This window comes from Myotis lucifugus, unplaced genomic scaffold (assembly GCF_000147115.1).
Source record: "Myotis lucifugus unplaced genomic scaffold, Myoluc2.0 scaffold_130, whole genome shotgun sequence".
Lineage (NCBI taxonomy): Eukaryota > Metazoa > Chordata > Mammalia > Chiroptera > Vespertilionidae > Myotis > Myotis lucifugus.
In genome coordinates, this window is record NW_005871178.1 from 1108641 (window position 1) to 1134180 (window position 25540).

A 25540-nucleotide genomic window follows, 5' to 3' on the forward strand; every position below is an offset into this window, starting at 1 on the left:
GGGAAGAAACATATATAAGATTGCATGAGCTAATAGTTGCGGCGTTTGTATCAAGTGTCGGTCATTCCGTAGAGCTGAACGGGGGAGGGGAGTGGAACAAAGACTTAATCAGGTTAGTTTGCTGATCCTTATTCCGGCGAGATTTCCTCCAGAGGAACTGAGTCCTAATCTAGTGACTGCAATTAGCCTTCGTCTTAAACAATGGATCAAAGGGGATAGCGCGAGAGCTGGTGTGCGGCTGGGGCTTGTGGGGAGGGCAGTGGCGACCGCTGTCGGGGCCCCGGGGTCTGCCCCCTGGGCCTGGGAGCCCTGGCTCAGCCACTCTCCCGCCTGGGGACGCACAACTTTCCTGGGCAAGAGACAGGAAGCCCCTCTCAGGGGACTCGATCGGAGCCCTGCGGTGGTCTTGGCGGGACACCGAGGGGGCTTGCTCGCCAGCTCCAGGGAGTTGGACAGAACGCTGCCCTGTCCTCAGTGCCCATCTCAGAGTCCCCGGCTCGGGGTGCCTGGGGGCTGGCGAGACCCGCCGGCCTGCAGTCACGTGCCTCCCGAAGTGAGAGCGAACTTGAAAGTGTGTGGTCAGACAGCCTCTCTCCGGCAATCCTTGGTGGTTGTAAGTCTCCGAATGCCCCCTGCCCTTTGGTTCCATTTGTCCCGGAGCGTGTGTGAAGCTGGGACGGACTTGTCTGCGCGCTGCGATTGGCTGGCCGCAGGGTCACGTTTAGGTTGGTCACATGGCTCTGCGGACTCGCAATTGAGCAGCCTGAGGAGTGTTATCTTTAAGGGAATGTAAAAACCCCACAGGCGGAGACCCACTGTTCTCGCGAATGCTTTCCCCTGCCTGGCCTCCTCGGAGAGGGCCCTGAACATGGCCTCTGACGTGTAACAAACCCCAGAGCCTGAAAAGCGCTGCTCACAAGTTTTCAGATTCCAACATTAATCATTAATGGATGAGCAGCACTAACTTATTAAGCCATTTTTCAGAATAGTGCCATGGCTTGTGTTACACTTTTCACACCATTTCCAAGACTAAGAAAATACACTAGAGCTTACTGATAACTGTCCAGGAAGGTGGGAGAAAGCACTCATTTTTACTCCATGTTCTCTTTGCTGTGTGGAATTCTCTTAATTTAACACATACCTTTACATTGGAGGTTAACTTGATCCTATAAAATGCTAGCAATGTACTTACATTGTTGGAAACAGTCCCTTGAAGCCATATGCTCACCTGTATGAGGTAGGTGAGGACCCTTTGCTCCCCTAGGTCACTGATGAAATGTGTGACATGCCATAAACAGTGGAGAAGCCCATGCAAGACTTAAATTCTTCAAAGGAAAGGGGGCACGGCCTTATGACCTGGTGGGAATTTGGAGTCTGCTGATGTAGGTACTGACCCCAAGCCAACCCAGACTGGCTCCTGTTTGAAGTTCAAAGTCCCAGGGCATGTAGGCTGACATCTGGCCCTGGTCTTCTACACTTTCCTCCCTGCTGCACCCCCCCCCACCCCCAATACACACACACACACACACACACACACACACACACTCACTTGCGCACATACACTTATGGTGCTGGTCTAAAATACTCTAGGGTAGGGAAGGTGTGCTCTAAGGCCCTGGCAAGAAACTTAAAGCAGGCTAAGGAGAGGAGTTAAAATCCAGTGGTGCAGTATACCTGACTGCAAAGTCCCTGGAATTCTACGACATTTTCCTCCAGCCTATGGAGTCAAGACTAGGATCTGGGTACCATAGACTTGTTAAGGCCAAAGCCCAGAAGAGCAAAGGTTCTGTGAGAGCTATTCAGATATGGCTAGCAACAAGCAAAAGAGTACACAGCACTTTTCTTATTGTGGGGAGAGGGTTGGTGAAATGGCAGTAGTCATGGACCTGGAGGGATAGGAGACTAGAGGGCAAGAGGGAAGTAACCCTGGTTCATCTGGTAGCACCAAGGGAAGGTGTGGCAATGGCCATAATTCTCATCTGGGCCAAAGCACGAGGACGTGAGCAGGGCTCTTTAAAGGGGGGGTGGGGGGTCGTCAGGCAAGCCCGTATTGGCAGAGACAGCTTCTTGAGCAGCCTTGTTCCCCAAATCGCCCCAAATTGGCCACCTTCATGTGACATTCAGCCATGCACCTGTCCTGTGTCATTTTGATTCTTTGGTTTTATTGCCTGAGTCACAAGGTACCTAAAGCCAAGTTCAGTAGAGCTGCCAACAGTTAAGACTTTGGGACAACAAAACTGCACATGTTAATTATGGCAGGTCTGTTAGAAGTGTTTCTGCCTTTGATACAATTGGATGGCCATAGACTCGATTTCACTTGAGTAGTTTTTATAATTCTAGAAAATTTGAAAAGTAGTTATAAGCCCCTCTGTTTCTGGAGAAGCATGACATTGATAAGATGTAACAAGAGCTCCTAGAGTAGAACATGGCTGTAAGATCAAGGGAACAGATAGCTCCCAGCCATATGGCTTTGGGTTTTGATCCAAAAACCAGAAGACTCAGAGCACAGCATAAATATATAGATACTCGTTAACTATTAGACCATTTTCTATTTCTCACAGAATGTGAATAAAGTTGTCCTTCTCAATAGAGCAGTGGTTCTCAACCTTCCTAATGCCGCGACCCTTTAATACAGTTCCTAATGTTGTGGTGACCCCCAACCATAAAATTATTTTCGTTGCTACTTCATAACTGTACTTTTGCTACTGTTATGAATCGTAATGTAAATATCTGATATGCAGGATGTATTTTCATTGTTACAAATTGAACATAATTAAAGCATAGTGATTAATCACAAAAACAATATGTAATTATATATGTGTTTTCCGATGGTCTTAGGCGACTCCTGGGAAAGGGTCATTCGACCCCCAAAGGGGTCGCGACCCACAGGTTGAGAACCGCTGCAGTAGAGGGAGTAGTGATCAAGTGTAGGCAGTCACCTATATGATTTTGAGTCATAATTAAATTTACTCTGGATGCTGACCTTTCTTTGGAAAGCTGCCTTCACATATTAGTCTGTAAGAAATTAAATGCGCCCGGCTGGTGCGGCTCAGTGAATTGAGTGTCATCCTCTGTACTAAGAGATTGCTGGTTTGATTCCTGGTGAGGGAACATGTCCGGGTTGTGGGCTCGATCCCCAGTAGGGGGTGTGCAGTAGGCAACCAATCAAAGTTTTTCTCCCAATGATGTTTCTATCTCTCCCCATCTCCCTTTCTCTCTCCCTAAAATCAATAAAGACATATTTAAAAAAGAAAAGAAATTAAGTGCCTCAGCAGGCAATGATAAGGTCTGTGATGATGCTTATAATAAATGTACCTGCCTCAGGAGAGCTTCTTGGTGGGCTGATGCAGCTGCTCTCCAGCTCTCCAGGTGGTTAGCTGATAGCTTCAAAATTGCTTAGGATGTTCCCTTCTACTTCAAGTTAATCTCAAAACAGTACTTAGGCCACAGCACAGTGACTATTTTCAAGGCAACGAGTCCAAGAATACCTTCTGCGGAGGGGATGGATTAGATGTACCTGTTGAGCAGAGGTAAGTGGTCCGGAGGCCATTTCTTTTGCCCAGCTAAAGAGTTTTGTTTTTTTAAATATATTTTATTGATTTTTTACAGAGAGGAAGGGAGAGGGATAGAGAGCTAGAAACATCGATGAGAGAGAAACATCGATCAGCTGCCTCCTGCACATCCCCTACTGGGGATGTGCCCGCAACCAAGGTACATGCCCTTGACTGGAATCGAACCTGGGACCCTTCAGTCCACAGGCCGACGCTCTATCCACTGAGCCAAACTGGTTAGGGCTAAAGAGTTTTTAGCTAGGAGACCCGAGGATAGCTTTTCATGACTTCAAGGCAGAGTATGCCTTAGCTCTAGGAAAATCTGGCTTCGTTAGTGAAAATCATCTCGATTTCACTCTGTGCGTTTTTCAGTTTGAATCGGCATCTCTTTGCTAAGCTCTTCTGTTGGTTTGCAATAAAAAATCTGGATATTGTTAATGCCACCTGGTTAGATCTGCTAGGTGCACTGCAGGATCTAATGAGATGGCAGGTGAAACCTTAAAGTTAGCACACTTTCCCCTTCATGTGAAGTTCCCTAGGAAAGCAAGAGGATGCCTGCTAGGTGCTGGGGGACAAAGTACAGATTCCACTTTAGAAAAATGGCTTCATGTCTGCTTAGGGATCCTTTGCCCACTTTGTATTTCAGAGATGCCACATGGGGGGGCGGTGTTATTCATAGCCTTATATTTAAGAGATACTGTTGGGGGCAGACACTAAAGATTGGACCACGGGCTAGAATGGTTCATCTTGCCACAAACTTGGGTCATCCATGTTGGCCTTGCTGGCTGGGAGCTTTTATGCACCTAGATGTGATATGGGGGATGGAGTGAGTCTTGCAAGCTGCCAAGCAAAGGGGGTGATAAAACCTTGGCAAAAGACAACTTTTGCAAGTTAATTCATGTGTTTTAACTTAATACTTCTCCCAAATACCATGAGTAAATAGGGTTCCTCTTTTACAAACTGCCTCTGATCTTTAATTCTCCTAAGAAGCCTTCCCAAGATCTGAGTTATTAACTGATCTGTAGGTTTACTAAGTAGGTGGTGGAGTGGTGCTGACCTTCTTTGTACATCTGCTTGAGCCCACTTTACCTCTAATCTCCTGAGCACCTATCATATGGCACCAGGCATGGAGACACTGTGACCAGGTGGTTGGTCCCTTCCTTTCTGGCATTTAATCTAGCGAGGAAGTTAACCTAAGAAATCAATGATTCAAACACAATGTGGAAGAGAAGCACTGGATAGAAGTGAGCAGACCAGGGCTGAAGACTTAATCATAAAAGAGGCTGCCAGCACCTCAAAGTTGCTGGAGTTTCCACATGCTACCTGGGTTACACCTTACGAAGTTTCCCCCAAATCACCAAGAACTTAGACTCCAATGTGACAAAGCCAGAAACTCTTCCACCTCTGCAGATGATCTTACAGTGGTGATGCAACTCAAACCCAATAGATTGTTGCCAACATTACCAAAGAGCGCTCAAACATGTCAGAAGTAAAATCTGGGCCCCACATATCCAATTTCTAACTTTACCATTCAGCCACTGCTAACTTTCCCTGTGTGTCAAACCTTTCTCCTCACATGGAAATGAGGCCGACATACCCACACTGGCACCCTCATTCTGACAGATAAGTTTGGAAGAAGTATACTTTTAAATGAGAAAGTGTCACAAAGATAAGGGGAAGGAACCCTCAAAGGCATAGGGAACAGTGGCCTTTATAACCTAGATTCTTTCAAAGTACTCGAGCTAGTGAAACGGCTTGTCACACTTGGTTTCAAGTTCACAAAAGTTGGGAAGAATGCTTGGGGAAAGTCTATAGTTCAAACCAGCTTTATTAATGAATTAACAAATCAACTAGCGCATCCATGAATACTCACTAGTGCTGAAAGAATCATTAGCTGTAGACACCAGGGCCCGAATTACAAAGATAAATTCCAGGCCCTTTGTTAGGGGATGTCCATTGGGAGAATGCAAACCGGTGGGTAAGAGCATCTCAGACCATGACAGCTGCATGATTGGCACAGGAGACCATGGAAACACAGCCAAACCATACCTAACTGGTCAAGATAGGAACTGAGGGCCTCATTCAAGGGGTGACATCTGGACCCACTCCTGGTAGATAAATGGACAGGGGTAACATGAGCAAATCAAGACAAAGCAACAGTGAGGGTGCAGGCCTGGGAAGTGAGCGGGGCAACTTGGTGTAACCAGAGCAGATGGCAGGGGGTAATTAATAGGAGAGAGTTGGGAGGAATAGGTCATAAACTAGACTCAATTCTAGAGTCAGTGGGAAACCTGGAAGTGATACCATCCTTGGCACTAGGTTGTTTGAATCACCATCTTGATTTGGATACAGAATGTGGCAGCCTAGAGGCAGACGGACAGGAGACAAATTTAGATCAAGTGAGAGATGAGGGCTTAGACAGGCCAGGGCTTGATGCCAAAATGTCAGGGGAGAAGAATCTGGCCTCGTTTTTGGACTACTGATGTAGAGGAAGTGATGGGGCCAATCAAAGATGGGACACATGAGAGAGCAAGGCAGATTTTAGAACCTCATTTTTCGGTGCATGCTGATTAAGGCATCTGGATAAAATTTCCCTACCTAATGGGCACAAAGGCTTTATGGCAGGCTGTCACCCGATATATTTTGTAAGACTGGCATTTGTCACCAATATCCATCCAGTGATGGGCAGGAGGGCTTATGGGGATGATTTACAGTACTCCGACCCTGAAAATGAAAGTCACTTCCATGGTCGGTAGAATCTGAGCCTTCTAACCTTCCTGCAGTGCTTTCAATGTGTGGTCAGGGACCAGGAGTGTCAGCATCATCTGGGAATTCATTACAAATGTAAATGTGGGCCCCACTCTATACCCACTGGATCAGAATTTTTAGGGGGTGGGGCACAGCATTGTGTCTTATAAGCTCTCCAGGGGATTCTGATGCAAAGGAGAGCTTGAGAACCACCCAGTGAAAACCAATAACTTCCAAAGAGTATCAGAGGGCCTTTGCACTACTTGTCCAATATGTCCTCAGTAGGAACACCAAGCACTGTTGTCCTCCTAGGAAAGGACCCGCTGAGGATACTCAGGCAGCATTTAAAAAAAATTAAGATGGGGACAGGAGAAAGGGCTCTATCTCCACAATAAAGCTATGTGGGATACTGTCATTAGGACAAGTAAAAAACTACCTCATTCTGGAATAAGTTGACTCGACTGGCCAACTTACAAATCAACAGGACACTCGAAAGAAATAGTCCTGAGTGAGGTGCTCTTGGTTGCATACATGCTCAGTAACACGGAATTTGGAGCCAGACCGCCCAGGTTCAAATTCTAGTTCTTCCCAGAGTGATCTTGGGCAAGTACTTTACTTTCGTTCTCTGAACAGGTTTCCTGATATATGTATACAAGGAGAATAGTAGCTCTGACCCTGTAGCATTGAGACGTGAATGAGTTATTTGTTCATGATTCTTAAGATCATTTCAATCTGATGTAAGTGGGAAAAACTGTTTGACAATTGAATTATAACAGTGGTCGGCAAACTCATTAGTCAACAGAGCCAAATATCAACAGTACAACGATTGAAATTTCTTTTGAGAGCCAAATTTTTTAAACTTAAACTATATAGGTAGGTACATTGTTATTAACTTAATTAGGGTACTGCTAAGGCTTAGGAAGAGCCACACTCAAGGGGCCAAAGAGCCCCATGTGGCTCGAGAGCCGCAGTTTGCCGACCACGGAATTATAAGATTCACTCATTGCAGTGAATCAGAAGGATTAACCTAAGTAGTTAACGGTTTTTAGTTGGCCCCCACCTGTGTTTCAGACGCTGCCTTGAAGGCCAGAACACAGACTTGGTGCTTGATATCTTGGGGGCCTCTCACTGAGTTCCTCTTACTAACCTTCCCTGACGTTGCTGACTAGGATATCTGCTTGTCTAAAAACAAGCTTTCGCCTATGAATAGAAAGATTGGCATTCAAGTGCCAAGCAGAAGTGAGTCCTACTAAAAATAAATGCCCTTGGCAGCCTCAGAAGTGCCAAACAAATGGACTGAAGAAATTCCAGGAGATGATAACACCCGCATGCTCAGGCTGAGAGGAGGGGTGTGAGCGATCTGAATACTTGGCCCTGCTAGTCCCAGCAGTGTGGCCACCCGAGCCCCTCTGCGTAGTCGAAGTTCAGTCTGAGCCTGATACTCAGGAACATCTGCATATTCCAGGCATTGCTAGTGGACACTCCTGCCAAGGCGTCACTCCGAGCCCTCCAGGGATATTTGTAGCCCACTGTGAGGCTTGGTATTTATTATAAGGTCTGTGCCATTTTTTACTGAAGCTTACGTATTGCTCTTCCGTGTAACCCTTGCAGGGACAATTAGACAATGGCAGGCTGACTTCTATTTGCATTGAAACCCTGAGTTTCTTGGAGCCAGTGAGCTGCCAACTTGCCTGGGTAGTCAACTATTTAGATACGCAAGGCTCCGGGGACATGGGCTCCTTGAAGTAAGTTTGCATAGTCTGATTCCATCGGTGTAAGTGATAATATGAGTGAGTAATCTTTCGACACTTCATTCAGTACAAATTTAAATAGCCATGTGTGGGACTAGGTGCAGATGATGTGCCGACCCTGATCCAAAGGGGTAGGGATATTCAAAGTGTCAGAGCTAGAAGGAAACCTAGATCCAGTCCAACAGTTTGAATTCTTAAAGCAATAGAACCCCTTTCAAATTCTTCTGTGTAACTCCAAGTCAAAAGAAAGCTGTCCTGCTTCAAACCTACTTCTGTCCCACCCTGTAGAGTGCCTCGCTCCTCTACTTCACAGGTTATTTTTCCAGGCATCGCTGGCTCTAGCTGAGCCTAAGATTAAAAGAATCACAGTATGTGATCTCAAGTTCATCCTGCTCCCTCTATGAAAGTATAACACTGAACTTGAGACTTAACTGTTCTGGATGGAAACAGACTACAGGTCCACAAGCCTGTAATCCCCAAAGCTTCACAAACCAAAAGCGTCTTAACTCGTGTGGTGCTTTTGGCTCTCCTCTGGGCAGCAGCATTCCCAGGTGAACCCCGGAGGTATAAGGCAGAATCCTTCTGAAACTCAGACAGAAAGCCCACACGGGGTTGCAGTCAGGTGGCCGAGGTCTCAGCACTGGATTTCGTGTCTGAGCTCTGCCGCTCTGCATGAGGCAGGGAATTAACAGAACCGGGAGCACCTCCTGCCCAGTAACAATCTCTGGAAACAAAGTACAGTGGGGCCTTGACTTACAAGTTTAATTCGTTCCGAGACCTAGCTCGCTAAGGAGCTCGTTAACTCAAATTACTCTATCAACTCAATGCAAAAAATTGGCCGAGAGACAGCTGGTATCTCAAAAAACTCGTTAGTCGGGACACTTGTAAGTCAAGGTCCCACTGTACTTGGGAAACGGAGAGACGCGGCCACGAAGCTGAAGGCCTTTATGCGCCTCGCTCTCTAAAGGGTCCTTTATAAAGCCTGACAGCCTTACCCAGCCCATCTCGCTCCTTTTGTAAACAAGCAGGGACATTTAGGAGCAGACTGTACTCCTAACCCCATGTGTCCCTCCTTCTTAATGGAGGGCTGTGCGTGTGTCATGGTAAAACACAGTTTTATGACAGCCAGGCAGAAGCCTGGGGGAAGTGGAAACAGCTCAGATAAGAAAAGGTAGAAATTACACTCCTTTTCATCTTGGGCTATTGGAATAAACACTAAGAAAATGCTCATGTCTGCCCTGAACCTGCTCAGTATGGACACGGGAAGCAGCGTGGCTGGAATGGTTAATGTCTGTTGTTACTGTTGATAGCTTGTACGTTACAGCTACATTCAGAGACCCTCTTGAAGGGAACATTGGACTAAACATTAGGCTTAAGGTGTTGTGTGTCTGTATTTAATCTCAAGACAGTTTGAGTGTCTATAAAATATGTAGCTTCCAGGTGGCTCATTTGTAAGGAGATTTCCAGGCACCTAGCCCTGACGTGGAAAACCATCATTAGGCACCTATTTTTAAGTCCATGTCCAAGTCTGACCATACGGTTACCTTTTTGACAGTGTAGATATCAATGTCAATGTTTTTATCTCATTTTGACCTTGGGTGACTAAAACCTTTGAAAAATTCAGAGCCTTTCAGTCTGCACAGTATCCTAACTATAACCCAGCTGTTCTTTCCAAGTACATTTATATCTATGTACTCTATCAGTTGTTGTTTTTTCTACTTTTTAAATGCAATGCTCAGCATAGATTCTTATTACTCCCACAGCCCTCAAACGTAGTGGGGATATAGAACGACAGCCAATGGCCCCTGGAGCAGGTACCTCAACCCTGAGCATATTGATAATAGATTGAGACTAGACTGATGATGGGGGAGAGTTGGGAGGCAGCCAGGTACTTCTATAAAAACTAGCAGGTGATGCTTCCTGACAGCAACCTCTACTCTCCCCTGTTTTCCCTTCTAAGTCCCTGGTATCTTATACCCAACAAAATATTTGTGGGATGAATGAATAGTATGAAATATATGTAGGAAATGCGATCGAATCACACCGCTTTTTACCTGGGTCTTAGCTTAACTAGACTCTTGGGAGCAGGTTTTAAGCAAATACATTTAGTACCTAAGAAAATAACCACACCCATACGGTAAACTTGACTTGGACCAAATTTTAATCTCCCTGGGAATTTGCCACAAAGCATAGAATCCTCCCGACAGTGGGGAGTAGCCAACAGTAGGGAGGCCAACTAGAGTATTGTGTGCATAACACAAGAGTTCCAGTCTGTGCTTGTCACTGTAGCATCTGTTCTGACGCCAGCATGTCACAGCTGCAGATGCTGAAAGGTGGCAGGAAATCGGAAGGCCTCCCTAAGTAATCTGCATGAACTATACATGGCTCCACTGGGTTTCTCAAATATTTGCAGGATATTGGCATTAAGCAACCGGATCTTTGCTTTTTATCTCAAAGACATCATATCCTCCAGAAGGACAGACCTGCTAATGATGGGAAACACCTGGATGTTAGCTGTCTGTGCCAGGCAAAAAACAACCCAAGTGCCCTACTTATTTACAAGAATTAGTTCATATCATTGTGTGAGTGAAATGTTTATACATTGAACATAAGAAAACTGAGGTTCGGAGGGATGGAACCCAAGTCTGTGGCTCTACCTTACTTGCTTTTCTCCTATCACCAAGTTAAAAAAGATTTTCATTTGTCTCTTAACTATACCTTCTTGATGCTTTTTATCTTATCTTGGAGCCATTGTGTAAACATGTGTTTTTTGCCATCAGACCTCAAGGTCTGAGATGAGGAACCATGGTATTAAACCTCTATGTCTCCCCTTTCCCTGCTGTTCCTTCTAAATCTCCTTCACTTTGCTTGTAATAGGAGCATCATTCATGAATAACAGTACGGAATGTGGACCAGAAATGCCATTGAAGGATTAGGATTTGGCTGTGTGGTTATAGCCACACAAGTGACTTTTAAACAAATGAGAGGAGTGAGTCCAGAGCAGATGGAAATGCCCCATGTTCTCTGGGAAATCTAGATCCCTTCTATCTTGATCTGGCTGCACTGGTCCAAGATCGTTATTCCAGCCACCAGGCCCAAATTTCAGGAACCAGAAAGGAATGAAGGGAAGGAAAATAGAGGATATTTCCTAGAAGTTGTATATGCCAATCCTGCTTACAGTGCATTAACCAGAATCGATTCTCATGGTGATTCCTCATTGCGAGGGAGGCTGGGAAATCTAGTCTTATCTAAATGGTGTGTGCCCAGCTAAGAACTCAGTTACTATCAGTCACTGCCCCAAGACCCACCCACGTCTGCATCCGAGAATGTGTTAGCCTGCTGAGTCTGTAGCTGTCCTTCTCAGAGGACCCCTGTCCATAGGCTTTGGGTAACTGGAATCTCTAACTTATCACCCCTATATCCCAGGCTTAGCTAAGTGTTCCCTCCTGATTTTAGGAAGAAAAGCCAAATGTGATCCTTCCCAATTCCAGTGCACAAATGGCCGCTGTATCACACTGCTGTGGAAATGCGATGGGGACGAAGACTGTGCTGACGGCAGTGACGAAAAGAACTGTGGTGAGTCAAGAGTTTGACAGTCTCACTTGCCACCTCACTGGGACCTGTGCATTTCATTGAAAAGGGGTGATGTTATCTTAGTTTCTACAAATGTATCGAGATTCTGAAAATAGAATCTACTCCTAAGACTTCCTTTGAACCAGAGTCCAAAGATTCTGTTCGCCCTGGTCTAGAGGAATATAATTGAATGTTTGACATGGGGTTATCAACTTGGGTACAGAATGTTGAAGATAAAGTGGAGTCCCTTTCAAATGACAGGAGCTGGTTTATCTGAGATGAGGCAAACATTTGGTGTAGGGAGCTAGGAGAAGGGAGGGGAGGACCAGAAGTGAAGATAGACAGAAGACTGCTTAGAACAGACTTTCTTTGTCCAATTTTCAAATAGCTTTGATTTCTCCCCTCCCCCCAAAAGAAAGTCACAGATGGTAAAAAGATCCCGTAAAGTTTCATGGGGTCAATTAACTCCTGGCACAGAAGCTACAAGCCAGCACAGATCAAAGATTAGATAAGAATTATTCTTTAATTCTCTGTCTACAATAGAGGCTAATTCTAAAGCATTAGACAGGGTGGAAGACATCTCTCCCAAGACCACGGGGATATGCCATCGTGACAATTGATCAGCATCTATGAAAAGATCGTTGTGAGGAATGCTTGTTTATGCAATGTGTATAACCTCATGTCAAGCCAGAACCACTGAGAACTACATGTTCTCATGTGGGTACCTTGACCCCTTTGTTCTATGCTGTAAAAATAATGTTGTGTGTGAATGCCGGTGATAACATCGTCATCTGCCTTTTAAAAGATGTTACATAGAGATCTCCACTATACAAACTAGAAATACAGAAGAAAACTAGCTTAATGTAAATTTCACCAACTGCTATCTTGTTATACCGTTACCTACTTCTTTATGCATCATTACTAACATGTTATAGTGTGAACATTGTAGCCGACTGTCCTGTGCTTGAGCTCTCAGCAACACCATGGATGTTGTCGTGCCAACCTGTGGATTAGTAGCTTATGTGGAAGCACAAGAAGTCCATTCTACAGTCTCAGGGAAGAAACTTCTCTCCAATCTCAAGACAAAAAAATAGTTCTGGGCAACACTTTTCCATCATTTGCATTCTAACACTAAGATTTTCATATATTCTAGAAGACACTCAGTCCCATGCTATTTCTGGGTTTACTTAGTTGGGTACTATAATTCCCTCAGTAACTCTCCCACTCGTAAACTCATTCTTGTCAGCTGTTCTCTTGGTGTAAGTAGTAATTCTTCCTCTAGTCTAAGCTTACATGTTTGGCAAAACCCACTGTTTTTTCTTAGAAAGTAATTATTCTCTTCATGGGTGGGACGTCTTTTACCATCTGACCGATTCTGTAATGGGAAGTCAACTAAAAGCTGACAATTTGCTGAAAATTTGAAAGGGACCGCTTCAAGTCAGGGGTTTAAACTTGGTCCCACTCTCAGAGTTTATAACAGTGGTTCTCAACCTGTGGGTCGAGACCGCTTTGGCGGTCGAACGACCCTTTCACAGGGGTCACCTAAGACCATCCTGCATATCAGATATTTACATTACGATTCATAACAGTAGCAACATTACAGTTATGAAGTAGCAACGAAAATAATTTTATGGTTGGGTCACAACGTGAGGAACTGTATTTAAAGGGCCAGTAGGTTGAGAACCACTGGTTTAGAGTGTCCTAAAGGAGAGGGCCACTCTGGTTTAGCCTCTGATATTGTAAAGGGGGAAACAGTGATTAGAGTCAATTCCTAGTAGGAACTGACCTGGGTCGTCTTAGGGTCATCGCTGGCTTTTCCTAAAACAGTCTTTGCATAAATAACTTCTAGCCGCATGGCAGGAGGGTTTGGAAGAGGTAAAGAGAAGGATGTATATCAAGATCACACAAGATGGAAACAATTAAATATTTCTTCACTAGAATTTGTCTCCACCTCCCAGGTATGAAAGTAGAAAAGGAAAGCGGGAAAGGAAAGTGCTCAGGGGATCTCTGAATATGCTTATTTTGAGATGTTCCAAAGGGAAAAGCTACACAATTACTGGAAACTTATAAAGCCACTTTCTATTTTTCTGGTCCAACCTCTTGATATTGAACTTGGTTACAGTTTCAGCGGAGCTCTTTCTTTCAAGTATGTCAACTAGCATATTTAGTCAACTTCAGCTTGAATTCCACAAGCCATGTGTTCCTGTTGGTCCCAGTAACTCATTCTTGTGTGTTAGGCTGAGCTGATTAATCAGTGACTCAGATACCCTAAGGATGTAACTAGTAGCTCTCTTCCCCTGTGGCACATCGAAATTTCTATCCATCTCAAGGCTCAGTTCAAGTAGCCTCCTTACCCTCCCAGTCTATGCTCAGAATGGAGAGAGATTAACTCTAGCAATCTGTCTGTCGCTATTTATCTTTTTCTCAAACACTATGTAATACAGCCAGTCTTGCCTATGCCTGTAATATTTTCTGCTTCTTAAAGACATGTGGTTTCTTTACAACGAGCCATCTCCTACTCCCTCTTTTACAACTTCTAAGGAATATCACAGGTTGAATTACAGCAACTGGCTTTGTAAACTCCCCAACTCCCATCCACCCCAACCCCACTACATGCTCAGGAGAACATGGGCCTAGGATATCACTTAAACATTAACACTGGGGGTTTGATATTTTCAGTGATTTTAGAAATAGGTGTGAATCGAAGAGCTAATGTGGCCTTTCTTGTTTCCTTGGCTACACAATTCAAGGAGATAAATCACCCTTTTCGAATCATCATAATTCCTCATCTTGAGTTCTAGAAATTGACTCTAATCCCCCCCCCTTCAGAGGGTAAACCAGAGTGGCCCTCTCATTTAGGATACTCTAAACTCTGAGTGTTGTACCTAGTTTAAACCCCTGTCTTGAAGCGGTTCCTTTCAAATTTTCAGCAAAGCGTCAGCTTTTAGTTGACTTACTTACCATTACATAATATTTGTTAGAGAAGAATGTTTTAAACTAGAAATTCCAATGGAAGGTATAGACACATGGGTAAGGAAGAATATAGTCTAAGAAGGACGAGCCTAGAATATCCTATGTGGCTACTTTTTAAGACTCTTCTTACCCTCTGACTTCCTCGTGGGTAGGGTGACCAAGCTGCCTGGTTTACTTAGGATAGTCTTGGTTTATGCTTATCTTCTTGGTACAACGAACAGTGTCCCCTTTCTACTGAGATTGTTCCAACTTGGACAATAAATTGCATGGTCACCCGAACTACAGGAGAAAAGGCCTGCCCTAGTAAGAATTAATAGCAACATGGATACCTTGCAGGCTATTTTAACCCTGGCCATCAGTTATGGGTATTGGCAACTTCAATCACTTCAAGCTGGATTCTGGCACCTCTCCTGTTTTTGGATTCAAGCTCTGTTTATTTCTTACCGAGTGGGTTCCTCTCCCCAATAGACCTGTAGGGGTGACAATATTCAGTACTGGGGCTTCATCTATCTCTATACTATGTGTTGTTAAGGTATGTCCCTAGAGCAATTATACTATGATCCAGTCATAGGATGGAATGTTTGGCTATTCAATTTACAAAGAACTTGAAAGAGTTGGAAAAAATGCATGAAGAGCATGAAGCTGTTACTTAATCTCAACATTATAAAACAGACAAGAGTTGTAAGGAATCCCTGGGTTGTAATATACAGTGGGGCCTTGACTTACGAGTTTAATTCGTTCGGAGACTGAGCTCGTTCAGGAGCTCGTTAACTCAAATTACTCTGTCAACTCAATGCAAAAAATCGCCGGCCAAGAGACAGCTGGTATCTCAAAAAACCTGTTAGTCGGACACTCCTAAGTCAAGGCCCCATTGTAATTGGAAACCTTTGTCTTATCTTGACCTCAGTATCCTCCAAGTTTCTTAAGTGAGCGCCTTTGGCCTCTGGGGAGGGTGGGGGTTTTTCTGTAGTTCTCCTGGATATTGGCAGTTGGGTGCTAACTGACTCAGCTTTATTTTACAAGTGAAATACATCAAAATGCAGTTTTACCCCCCATGGGATTATAGGGCTCTTGGGTAAGGGACTTCAACTTGAACCCTGCAAATAAACTTTTGTAGAGAAGAAGACATGTGCTGAGTCTGACTTTGTGTGCAACAATGGCCAGTGTGTCCCCAGCCGATGGCAGTGCGACGGGGACCCCGACTGTGAAGACGGCTCTGACGACAGCCCAGAACAGTGCCGTGAGTGTGCCTTGCTTTAGACTTGAACTTTTCTGAGCCGTTCTGTGTCTCATATCTCTAAGTGTTGTTTAATCCAATACTTGGTGTTAATTTCCTTTGACTCCCTTGAAGTGTAGGCCAATTGACTCCAAAGTCAGTCAAGTCGTGAACAGTTGATCAGTAGCCTCTAAAGAATGTTCTCCTTAGTTTAACAAGACTGACGTTCTCTTGGGTAGCTTCACTATTGAACATTTAAGACTGAAGCCAGCAGACTTCATTAAGAACTCCTTGACTAGGTGCACAGATTTCAAATGTTTGATAATGATGAATATGAGCAGATGGTACTCTGGTCCTGGAAGCTAAGTCAAGATGTAAGGCTCCCCTGTAGGCCAAATATAAGCTTTTAGATACACAGCTTCTCCTTTTATGGGGGAAAAAATCTGTTACTGAAGAGGTAGCATGGCTAGAAGTAGGGTGATATCGTTATTTTGAACAAACATGTAATCTAAAGTTATTAAAGTAGGGAACTTACAGCTTGTTCTTAAATAAGAGAAATTTCATACTTAAGCAAATGTATATCTGAGTTCTTAGGCTGATATTTGGAAAAAGCCTATGAGGAGATAGAGGAGGAGGATTTGCAATTATTTGAATGTTAAGATGAAGAAAGTCTAGGAGTTCATTTTCAGGCAATAGAGACCTACTGAAGCACCAAATGTGGAGGAACAATGAACAAAGTTTTAGTTGGGAAAATGGTTACAAAAGCAAATCAAGCAGAAAGGAAACTAAATGTGTGATATCAATTTTCTAGGCAGGAAGTGAGGGGAGTAATAAGAATCTTGGTTAAGGCATGTAAGCTAGTACCTGTAAAGACTGGTTCCATAAAGATTCAGCCCCACGTTTTAGTAGAGGATGACCCAGTGAAGTCAAAACGTATGGGATGTCACTACTTTGCAAAATATAAATCTAAAGGAGATTGTGAAGGAGGCCTGTAAAGGAACCTAGAAGGAAGACTTCATGGGTCTTAAACCATCTGGCCTTTAATGAAATTGGGATTAGACATGTGTGTGTACCACTTGATAGCCAACAGATAAACAATGGTCCAGAAGCAGGCCAGCCAGTAAACCTAACTAGGCCAAGTAAAACAAAAGCCAGAACTGGGCACTCCACGGAACCTTGAAGGAGTAACACGGTCAAGGCTCTCAGGTGTACTGCCAGGTAGCATAGGTTGGCATGGCTTCTAAGCAACGGAGCTGGCAAAGGATCTACCCAGGCTTCAACTAGTTAAGTCCAATTTCACCAGCATGCCAGGCCACTGAGTCAATAGGTGTACCACTTCCAAGCAGCACAGGAGCAGCGACTTTGCACTGATGAGTCTGGAGGCTCTTTTGAGACTGTATATCATCAACAGATATGAGAACATGCCGCACAAATGAAATCAGCTGTGGCGCCCATTCTACTCAGTGTATCCCAGAGTCCTGGAGATGTGATGGTGAAAATGATTGTGACAGTGGAGAAGATGAAGAAAACTGTGGTAAGAAGATCAGTGTTGAGTGGCTTATCCCAAGAACCCTTTTGCTCAAAGAAGGGTGGGCAGGGGAAGCTAACTTGAGCATGAAGAGGCAGTTACGTTGACTCGCTTTTCAGTGACTTTACTATCTGCTCAACTACTTGCCCTTCCTAACTGCCCCAAAAAGTCTGAAAGAAGTTCACATGGTCATTGACCACGGCTTGCTTTGGTGTTTCTTCTAGACAAATAGAAATCAAAAGGTAAGTCATTCAAGGCACTTACATTTAGAAGTAGCCCAGTCAAGCACCAAGTGGGTGGGCTTTTGTCTCTGCGAGGACAGTAATTCATGGGCCTTCCTCACTTTGGCGCCATCCCAGAAGGGGCATAGGGCCAGCAAACACATTCCTACGTCTAAATTGGATCTCCTTATCGAAATAAATTACTTAAGTATCATACCAGCATTTCTTAGCTCCAACACCAGATTCTATTTTAACCCTTCCAGAAGTAAAACTGGCACAGACGTGTTTGTGAACATCGTTAGCAGATACCCAAAGAAAAACTACCCAACTGGTGGTAATCTTGTCTTCTGTCAGTTCCTACCTGTAAAAGCCAACTCTGTTTCCTTCCCTTTCATGCTTCTGTTCTTGGAAAGTGTGTAATAAATGCTACACCTTAAAGGTGAGGCCCTGGGAAAATCTCAAGGTTGAACAAACATTGTTTTGAACGCTCTTTCAAGCTACCGCCCTTTTTATAGGGCCTCTGTATCTACAGCTGCCCAGGAGCACCGGCCTCCCAGTGCAGTAGTGTGCCAGTGAGCTGAGGACGCTTGCAGCTGAAACACATCCTCTGTGTAGAAATTAGCTTTGGAGGTCAATACCACTGCACCTAGTCCAATGAGTTTTGGTGTTTAATCCTAGAATTGAGCTTTATGTGTTAGTAAGCCCTGGAGCTGCCCAGTGTTTCCCTCTTAAATCTAGACTTTGCTTCCCAAGAGAGTCGTGGTCTCTACCATAATTACCACCTAATTGTGACTTAATCCATTTGGCCCGAATCTGAATCAAAGTACAAACTGGCTTATCTTGACTCTGACTAGCTTATCATTATTAGCATACCTGGCTGCTAGACTGTCATGCTAGCCCTCGAACTGACTTGCTAAAACTTTTAAGTATTTACGACCTGTTAATCCTGAACCTCATTTGAAGGATGTAAAGAGAAGGAGCCATGCATGATGGTATAACATAATGGCTCCTTTCGGGTGATCGTGTGATAGTGCTTACGATGAGTGTACATCTGCCTGAATACCTGATGCATGATCGTCTCAGCTAATAATGTGGTCTGGCCTGATAAGCACTATGTCCATCTAAAGATAACTCAGTCTCTGCCTTCCAGAAAGGAATTCCTTGTTTAAGTTATTGATCACTTCCTGTAAGAGTTCACTGTGGCTCTCATCTCAAATTAATTTCTGGTCTTCAACTCTTTTCTTGGTCCTTTATATCTGTTCTTATTCAAGTGTCCCTGCATCTTTTATGTGGTGAGACTGTTCCTGGTATTCCAGGAACTTGGATATTGATATAATTACACTTTAGCTTTTACGTTAAGCTAGAAAGCTAGGATTCATGACCAAAGAGCTGCAGGTTAGATTTCCAGACAAAGTCCTAAAAGGACCAGTCCTGATGCACTTTCAATGGGGCCTCCTCTCTCTTAATAGGCAACATAACATGCAGCTCTGATGATTTCACTTGCTCCAGTGGCCGCTGCATCTCCAGGAATTTTGTGTGCAACGGCCAGGATGACTGTAACGATGGCAGTGATGAGCTCAACTGTGCCCCACCATCCTGTGGTGCCCACGAGTTCCAGTGCAGCGCCTCCTCCTGCATCCCCCTCAGCTGGGTGTGTGACGATGATGCCGACTGCTCGGACCAGTCTGATGAGTCCCTGGAGCAGTGTGGCCGCCAGCCAGTGATGCACACCAAGTGCCCAGCCAGCGAGATCCAGTGTGGCTCTGGCGAGTGCATCCACAAGAAGTGGCGATGTGACGGAGATCCGGACTGCAGGGACGGCAGCGATGAGGTCAACTGTCGTACGTAGCATTCTCATCAGTGTGGCATGTTCGGTTCTCTTCCACGGATCCACTGGGGACAACTTGGCTGGCTTCATCCCATGGTGTTTCCTCCCTTTGTAGCTTCTCGAACCTGCCGACCAGACCAGTTTGAATGTGAGGATGGTAGCTGCATCCATGGCAGCAGGCAGTGTAATGGCATCCGGGACTGTGTGGACGGTTCTGATGAAGTCAACTGCAAAAATGGTAAGGGCCTCTTCGTGTGGGTTTGTCAAGGGACTACCCTGATCGGACCCACTCATGGAGTCTCTCTTCTGTGTTTCTCTTTGCAGTCAATCAGTGCTTGGGTCCCGGAAAGTTCAAGTGCAGAAGCGGGGAATGCATAGACATCATTAAAGTATGTAACCAGGAACAGGACTGCAGGGACTGGAGTGACGAGCCCCTGAAAGAATGTCGTAAGTGAAGGGGTTGCTTGGGGACAGAGCTGGGATGGCCCATTCAGCCTAGCATGGCTAATGCATAATGTCTGGCTAAATTACTTTTCATGAACTAAGTTCAATTGTTGGACTTAAGAGTAAATTTTTATGACTCAAGAGCCCATGCAGTGACAAACTAGTTCATAATTTACCTCCTTAAAGATAACTAACCAGTAATAGAGAAACTTGATCAAATCCTGCTTAACCAACTGGCCAGGGAGATGGGCTCTATTATTCCCCCAGTACACTCTAAGATGCATATTTATAAGAAAAATTAGTAGAGCTTGGAAAAATCATAGATTTGAGCAGACTAAGTAGATAAGTTATTGCAGAGAGCCTGGATTTTTAATGTTACTAGGACAAATATCAATTTGGAATAAGTTGTCAAGTAACTCGAGGACATTTTTATTTCAGATGTAAATGAATGCTTGGTTAACAATGGTGGATGTTCCCATATCTGCAGAGACTTGGTTATAGGCTACGAATGTGACTGTGCAGCTGGTTTTGAGCTGATCGATAGGAAAACCTGTGGAGGTGAGTCAAAGAAGAGACCCTCAGCCCTGGCGGGCAGGGGGGGGGGGAGGACAGTGTATTTCTGTAGGTTATCCAGGAACAGCAAGACTAATTCTAACTTCCCTCCTAGATATTGACGAATGCCAAAATCCGGGAATCTGCAGTCAAATTTGTATCAACTTAAAAGGCGGTTACAAGTGTGAATGTAGTCGTGGCTATCAAATGGATCTTGCCACTGGCGTGTGCAAGGCTGTAGGTAAATGGACTGGGACTGGTGTTGCTCTGGTATCTTTACGAGTAAGTGCTTAGGAAAGGTACAGCCTGTGATGACAATAGCCAAATTGAAGATGAAACTAAAATAGTACTTGAGAGCAATGCTACTAAGATCACAGCGCATTCTCTATCACAGGTTAAACAGAGATCATTTCCCCAGATTCCTGCCTTGGTCTATTCCTTTTGCACATGATACCATGAATACCTGCCAGCTTTGCTTACTTTCTGCTTCCAATACTTGAGTGCAATTCAAATAAATAACTTATTCGCCAGCGGCCCTGTCATTGAATGCTGAGACCTCAGAACTGCCTTCGTAAGTAGTGGGAAGCACTTGCAGGTCTCTGGGGCATGGCCTCTGGCACGAGCATTCCTGAGGTGTTCAGCAATCCTCACCCAAGGATATTTTTGCCATTGATTTCTTAGAGAGAGTATAAGGGAGAGGGGGAGGAGAGAGGGAGGGCGAGAGAAACATCAATGTGAGAGAGACCTATCAATTGGTTGCCTCCTCCACACACCCAAAATGGGGCGGGGATGGAACCTGTAACCCAGGTATGTGCCCTTGACCAGGAACCAGACCTGAGACCCTTTGGAGCATGGCTGACGCTCTAACCACTGACCACACTGGCCGGGGCGGTGGCTTCACTTTTTAAGTGTTGCTCTCTTGGGAGGAGGTAACTGAGAAGGACCTTACCTTCCTGCAGCAAAACTAAATACACTGGACTCCTGTCTTGCAGGGAAAGAGCCAAGTCTAATCTTCACTAATCGCAGAGACATCAGGAAGATTGGCTTAGAGAGGAAAGAATATATCCAACTAGTGGAGCAGCTAAGAAACACTGTGGCTCTCGATGCTGACATTGCTGCCCAGAAACTATTCTGGGCTGATCTGAGCCAAAAGGCCATCTTCAGGTAACTTTCAGTTCCATTTTGGTGTCTTGGTCTAAATCGCTTGGCCTTTGGGAAGGTTTGAAGGAATTTCTCTTGTCTCAATCTAGCATCTAGTTAGCTGGAGATAGTAAATCTAAACACCCATTCTTTAACTTTTCCATGACTATCAGTTCCTCGTTAGAAATGAACAGTCACCTATGAAATAAAAAGTGTCTACAGCTAAAAGGTGATCACAGCTGACATCTTAATGTCTCCTATTTTCTCCCCTTAACTGTTAACTGAGAACCGTTTATGGTGGCTACAAATAGAAATGGTAGTGCAGCTTTTCCTTAATGGGAACTAGAGGAACTCAGATAGTGGCTACTGAAACAAATAGCTCCACTTAGAAGCGTGTGGATCTGGCATATGGAACACCTACGGCAGCTAGTTAGCCTACTGTTAACGCAGTGCCAGTGAGCAGCCTGGTTCAGTCATTGGAACTGTGAGCGGTGTCACTAGAGTTCTCTCCGAACAAGGCTGCGGACCATTTTGTAAGCAGAAAGTCTGTTCTCCAGGCTCCGATGGCGTCCACCTCTGAAATTTCTTGTGACCTACTCTGTTTCAGCGCCTCCCTGGATGACAAGGTTGGTAGACATGTTAAAATGATCGACAATGTCTATAATCCTGCAGCCATTGCTGTTGATTGGGTGTACAAGACCCTCTACTGGACTGACGCGGCTTCTAAGACTATTTCAGTGGCTACCCTGGACGGAACCAAAAGGAAGCTCCTGTTTAACTCGGACCTGCGAGAGCCGGCCTCCATCGCCGTGGACCCCCTGTCCGGGTGTGTATTCTGTGTTCTGCATCCTGTAGCCTTTTGGGTGCCGTCTGCATAGGCCAGGAGCCCTCCTCATGCCTGAAGTAGAACTGAAATATCAAGACCTATCAGCTGCCCACGAGAAAGAATTGTCTGGCTCAACATGTCATGGTCCCACCTGTGTGCCAGGCCCTCCCAGGGCAGCCTGACTGCTGGTGCGAGCTAAGGAAACAACGCTTCTGATTTGATGTGCAACAGAGGGTGGATCTGAACCCTCATACCCACCCAGCTTCTACACAAGGGACTTTTCATTTTTGTCGGAATGCTTTGTCAGGTTAGCTCTGGGTGATCAAACCTAAGTCTTAGCATGAGTTGTGAGGATTTGGGTAACTACATTACCTCAAGGCTTATCCAAAAGTCCAGTTGAAATTGACAGACCTCGCTAGAAACATTTCACGGAGAGGTTTCCTAAATTGCCACTAAATAACAAACAAAACAGCTAAGGAAGCTAAGCCTGCAGTCATCAGAAATGGGCCCTGTAACCTCACCAGCACACAATCAGCTACCCCTGCTATAAAACTTAACAGTTACTCTTCTTCACTCCTCAGAAAGAATCAGCCTTTTAAAAATGGAACATAGCTCTTCCAGTTTGGCTCAGTTGTGAGGGCATTGGCCCTCGGACTGAAGAGTCCCGGGTTTGATTCCAATGTATGTGTCTCTCTCACAATGATGGTTTTCTCTGTCTCTCCCCCTCCCTTCCAGTCTCTCTAAAAATCAATGGAAAAAGATATCCTCCTCAGGTGAGGATTAACAAAAAAATAAAAAATAGAAATAAAAACGGAACATATAATATGTGACTTTTGGCTGACTCAAATACATTAATATAGTGAATGAGCTTGTAGGTTCTTAGTGTTCTGTTTACGCAGAACATAAGTTATAGTCTGAAGTGTTACTATTTGTCGTAATCAATCCCTAGAATTTTTCTGTTCACTCTTTGAACGTTTGTCCTAAGCTACAACTTGATTCGTTCTAAAACCACTGAGGCTTATTTCTAACTTAATTCTTCCCAGATTTGTTTACTGGTCAGACTGGGGTGAGCCAGCTAAAATAGAAAAAGCAGGAATGAATGGATTTGATAGACGGCCGCTGGTGGCAGTGGATATCCAATGGCCTAACGGAATTACACTTGGTACGTATGTTCTTCCTATGTTGACCACCAATTCAACAGCCTTCACCTGGCTTTAACTGATCTCCATTGTTAACTCTAGACCACAGCAGACAGCGCTAGAGCAGTGGCTTTGGATGGAAATAACTGAGCAATACCAATGGAATGGGGAATTTAAATTACATACTGCATAATTACTACCTAGTCCACGGGGGCCTAATATCTGACACAAATTCAGTGAATGGTGGGTCTCGGGAACTCTCACCCTAAATACTCCTGGCCCAGGTGCCTTAGCATTTCCTGAATTGCCAGCTTATAACAGTTTTTCTGGCTCAGAAGGAGAGAACCACAAAATGCTAGCCTCTTTTAAAACTTCTATCATGTGAGTAACATTTAAGTCAGTTACTTTGAGAACCGTAGGTACCCCTTGAGTTTCCCGAAATGGCATGCCATTTCACAGGATTTGCGGGATCCCATTAAGAATCCCTGCTGGAGCCTTAACCGGTTTGGCTCAGTGGATAGAGCGTCAGCCTGCAGACTGAAGGGTCCCAGGTTTGATTCTGGTCAAGGGCATGTACCTTGGTTGTGGGCACATCCCCAGTAGGGGGCGTGCAGGAGGCAGCTGATCGATGTTTCTAACTCTATCCCTCTCCCTTCCTCTCTGTAAAAAATCAATAAATATATTTTTTTTAAAAAGAATCCCTGCTGAAGCAGGAATCATAAAAGTCAAATATCGGATTCCTTAGAGATTTTAAATGGAAGCCAGAGCCATACTGACTTACCATGCAACGAAATTCTTTTCCTGCCTAGACCTCATAAAGAGCCGTCTCTATTGGCTTGATTCCAAGTTGCACATGTTATCCAGTGTGGACTTGAACGGCCAAGATCGGAGGATAGTGCTCAAGTCTCTGGAGTTCCTCGCCCATCCTCTCGCACTAACGATATTTGAGGTAAGACGCCTGCCTCACGTCCAAGTGTATACCTTTGAGTTACTATAGCACCTTGGGGAGAAGGAACAGACATGGGGGGAGGAGGGGAGAGCAGAGGGCATGAATTGAAAAGCTGCTGTCACTTAAAACCTGGGGCAAGTTAGATAATCTTTGATCCTTTGTAGCACTTTAAGAAACCTGAACTTGCTCTCTTACAGTTTCACATCCAGTATCCCAGACCAGCCTTAAATAAACTTGGTCCATTAATTTGCCAGTAAATAATAATGACCTTAGTTAGACAGTGATTTGTGTTAATCCTACATATACGTGCTAATTTGGGGGTTCTGTTTTAGGATCGTGTCTACTGGATAGACGGGGAAAATGAAGCCGTCTATGGTGCCAATAAATTCACTGGGTCGGAGCTGGCCACTCTAGTTAACAACCTTAATGATGCCCAAGACATCATTGTCTATCATGAACTCGTCCAGCCATCAGGTAACCGGGGAAGCAGGACCCTTCAGGGCCACTTTAAGGGCAGGGGCATGACACAGTACCGGCTGGGTATCAGTAGCTTGTTAGCAATTCAACTTGCTCTAAAATGGAGCTTTTCCCTTCTATACCAAACACTTCAAACCTGGAGTTTGGGATATTTTATTTCTGGCTTCCTAGTAAAAGAGCTTCAGAACTTGAGCTCTCCTATTCCCCCCCAACCTTCCATGTTCAGTCTTTTATTTCAGTCTTTTCCACATCCCCTCGGCCTACATCCCCTCTTGCTAAGACTATGGCATTAGCCTCCGAAGTAGCCAACTTTCCCTTCCTCCACCCCCCATGACGCATCTTGTATAGGATTGTGTAGATGCTCAGACACATCTGGTCATATTGTCTCCTTAAAAGACTTGATTGGTTCTATCTAAATGGAACTTTTAATATCAACCTAAAGAGTTTTTGTGCAGCAAAGGAAACTACCAAAAAATGAAGACAACCTACTGAATAGAAGAAAACATTTGCAAATGATACATCTAATAAGGGGTTAATATCCAATACATATAAAGAACTCATACAATGTAGCACCAAAAAACACACAACAACCCAACTGAAAAATGGGCAGAGGGCCCTGGCCAG

General features: G+C 44.6%; 1 protein-coding gene across 3 annotated transcripts in view; it reads left to right on the forward strand.

Annotated features, from left to right (window-relative positions):
- Positions 1-25540, forward strand: part of VLDLR (very low density lipoprotein receptor) — a 34149-nt gene that overhangs the window by 1518 nt on the left and 7091 nt on the right. For 2 of the 3 annotated variants that reach the window (XM_023758431.1, XM_006094109.3), the window contains exons 2-14: positions 11507-11626; positions 15714-15836; positions 17224-17346; positions 19031-19402; positions 19505-19627; positions 19714-19836; positions 20272-20391; positions 20501-20626; positions 21378-21549; positions 22133-22351; positions 23395-23513; positions 24300-24439; positions 24772-24913. In XM_023758431.1, coding sequence (XP_023614199.1) covers positions 11507-11626; positions 15714-15836; positions 17224-17346; positions 19031-19402; positions 19505-19627; positions 19714-19836; positions 20272-20391; positions 20501-20626; positions 21378-21549; positions 22133-22351; positions 23395-23513; positions 24300-24439; positions 24772-24913 — 2022 coding nt within the window. Of the gene's footprint in view, positions 1-11506; positions 11627-15713; positions 15837-17223; positions 17347-19030; positions 19403-19504; positions 19628-19713; positions 19837-20271; positions 20392-20500; positions 20627-21377; positions 21550-22132; positions 22352-23394; positions 23514-24299; positions 24440-24771; positions 24917-25540 lie in introns of all 3 variants that reach the window. The other variant, XR_002830575.1, reaches the window with a different exon arrangement.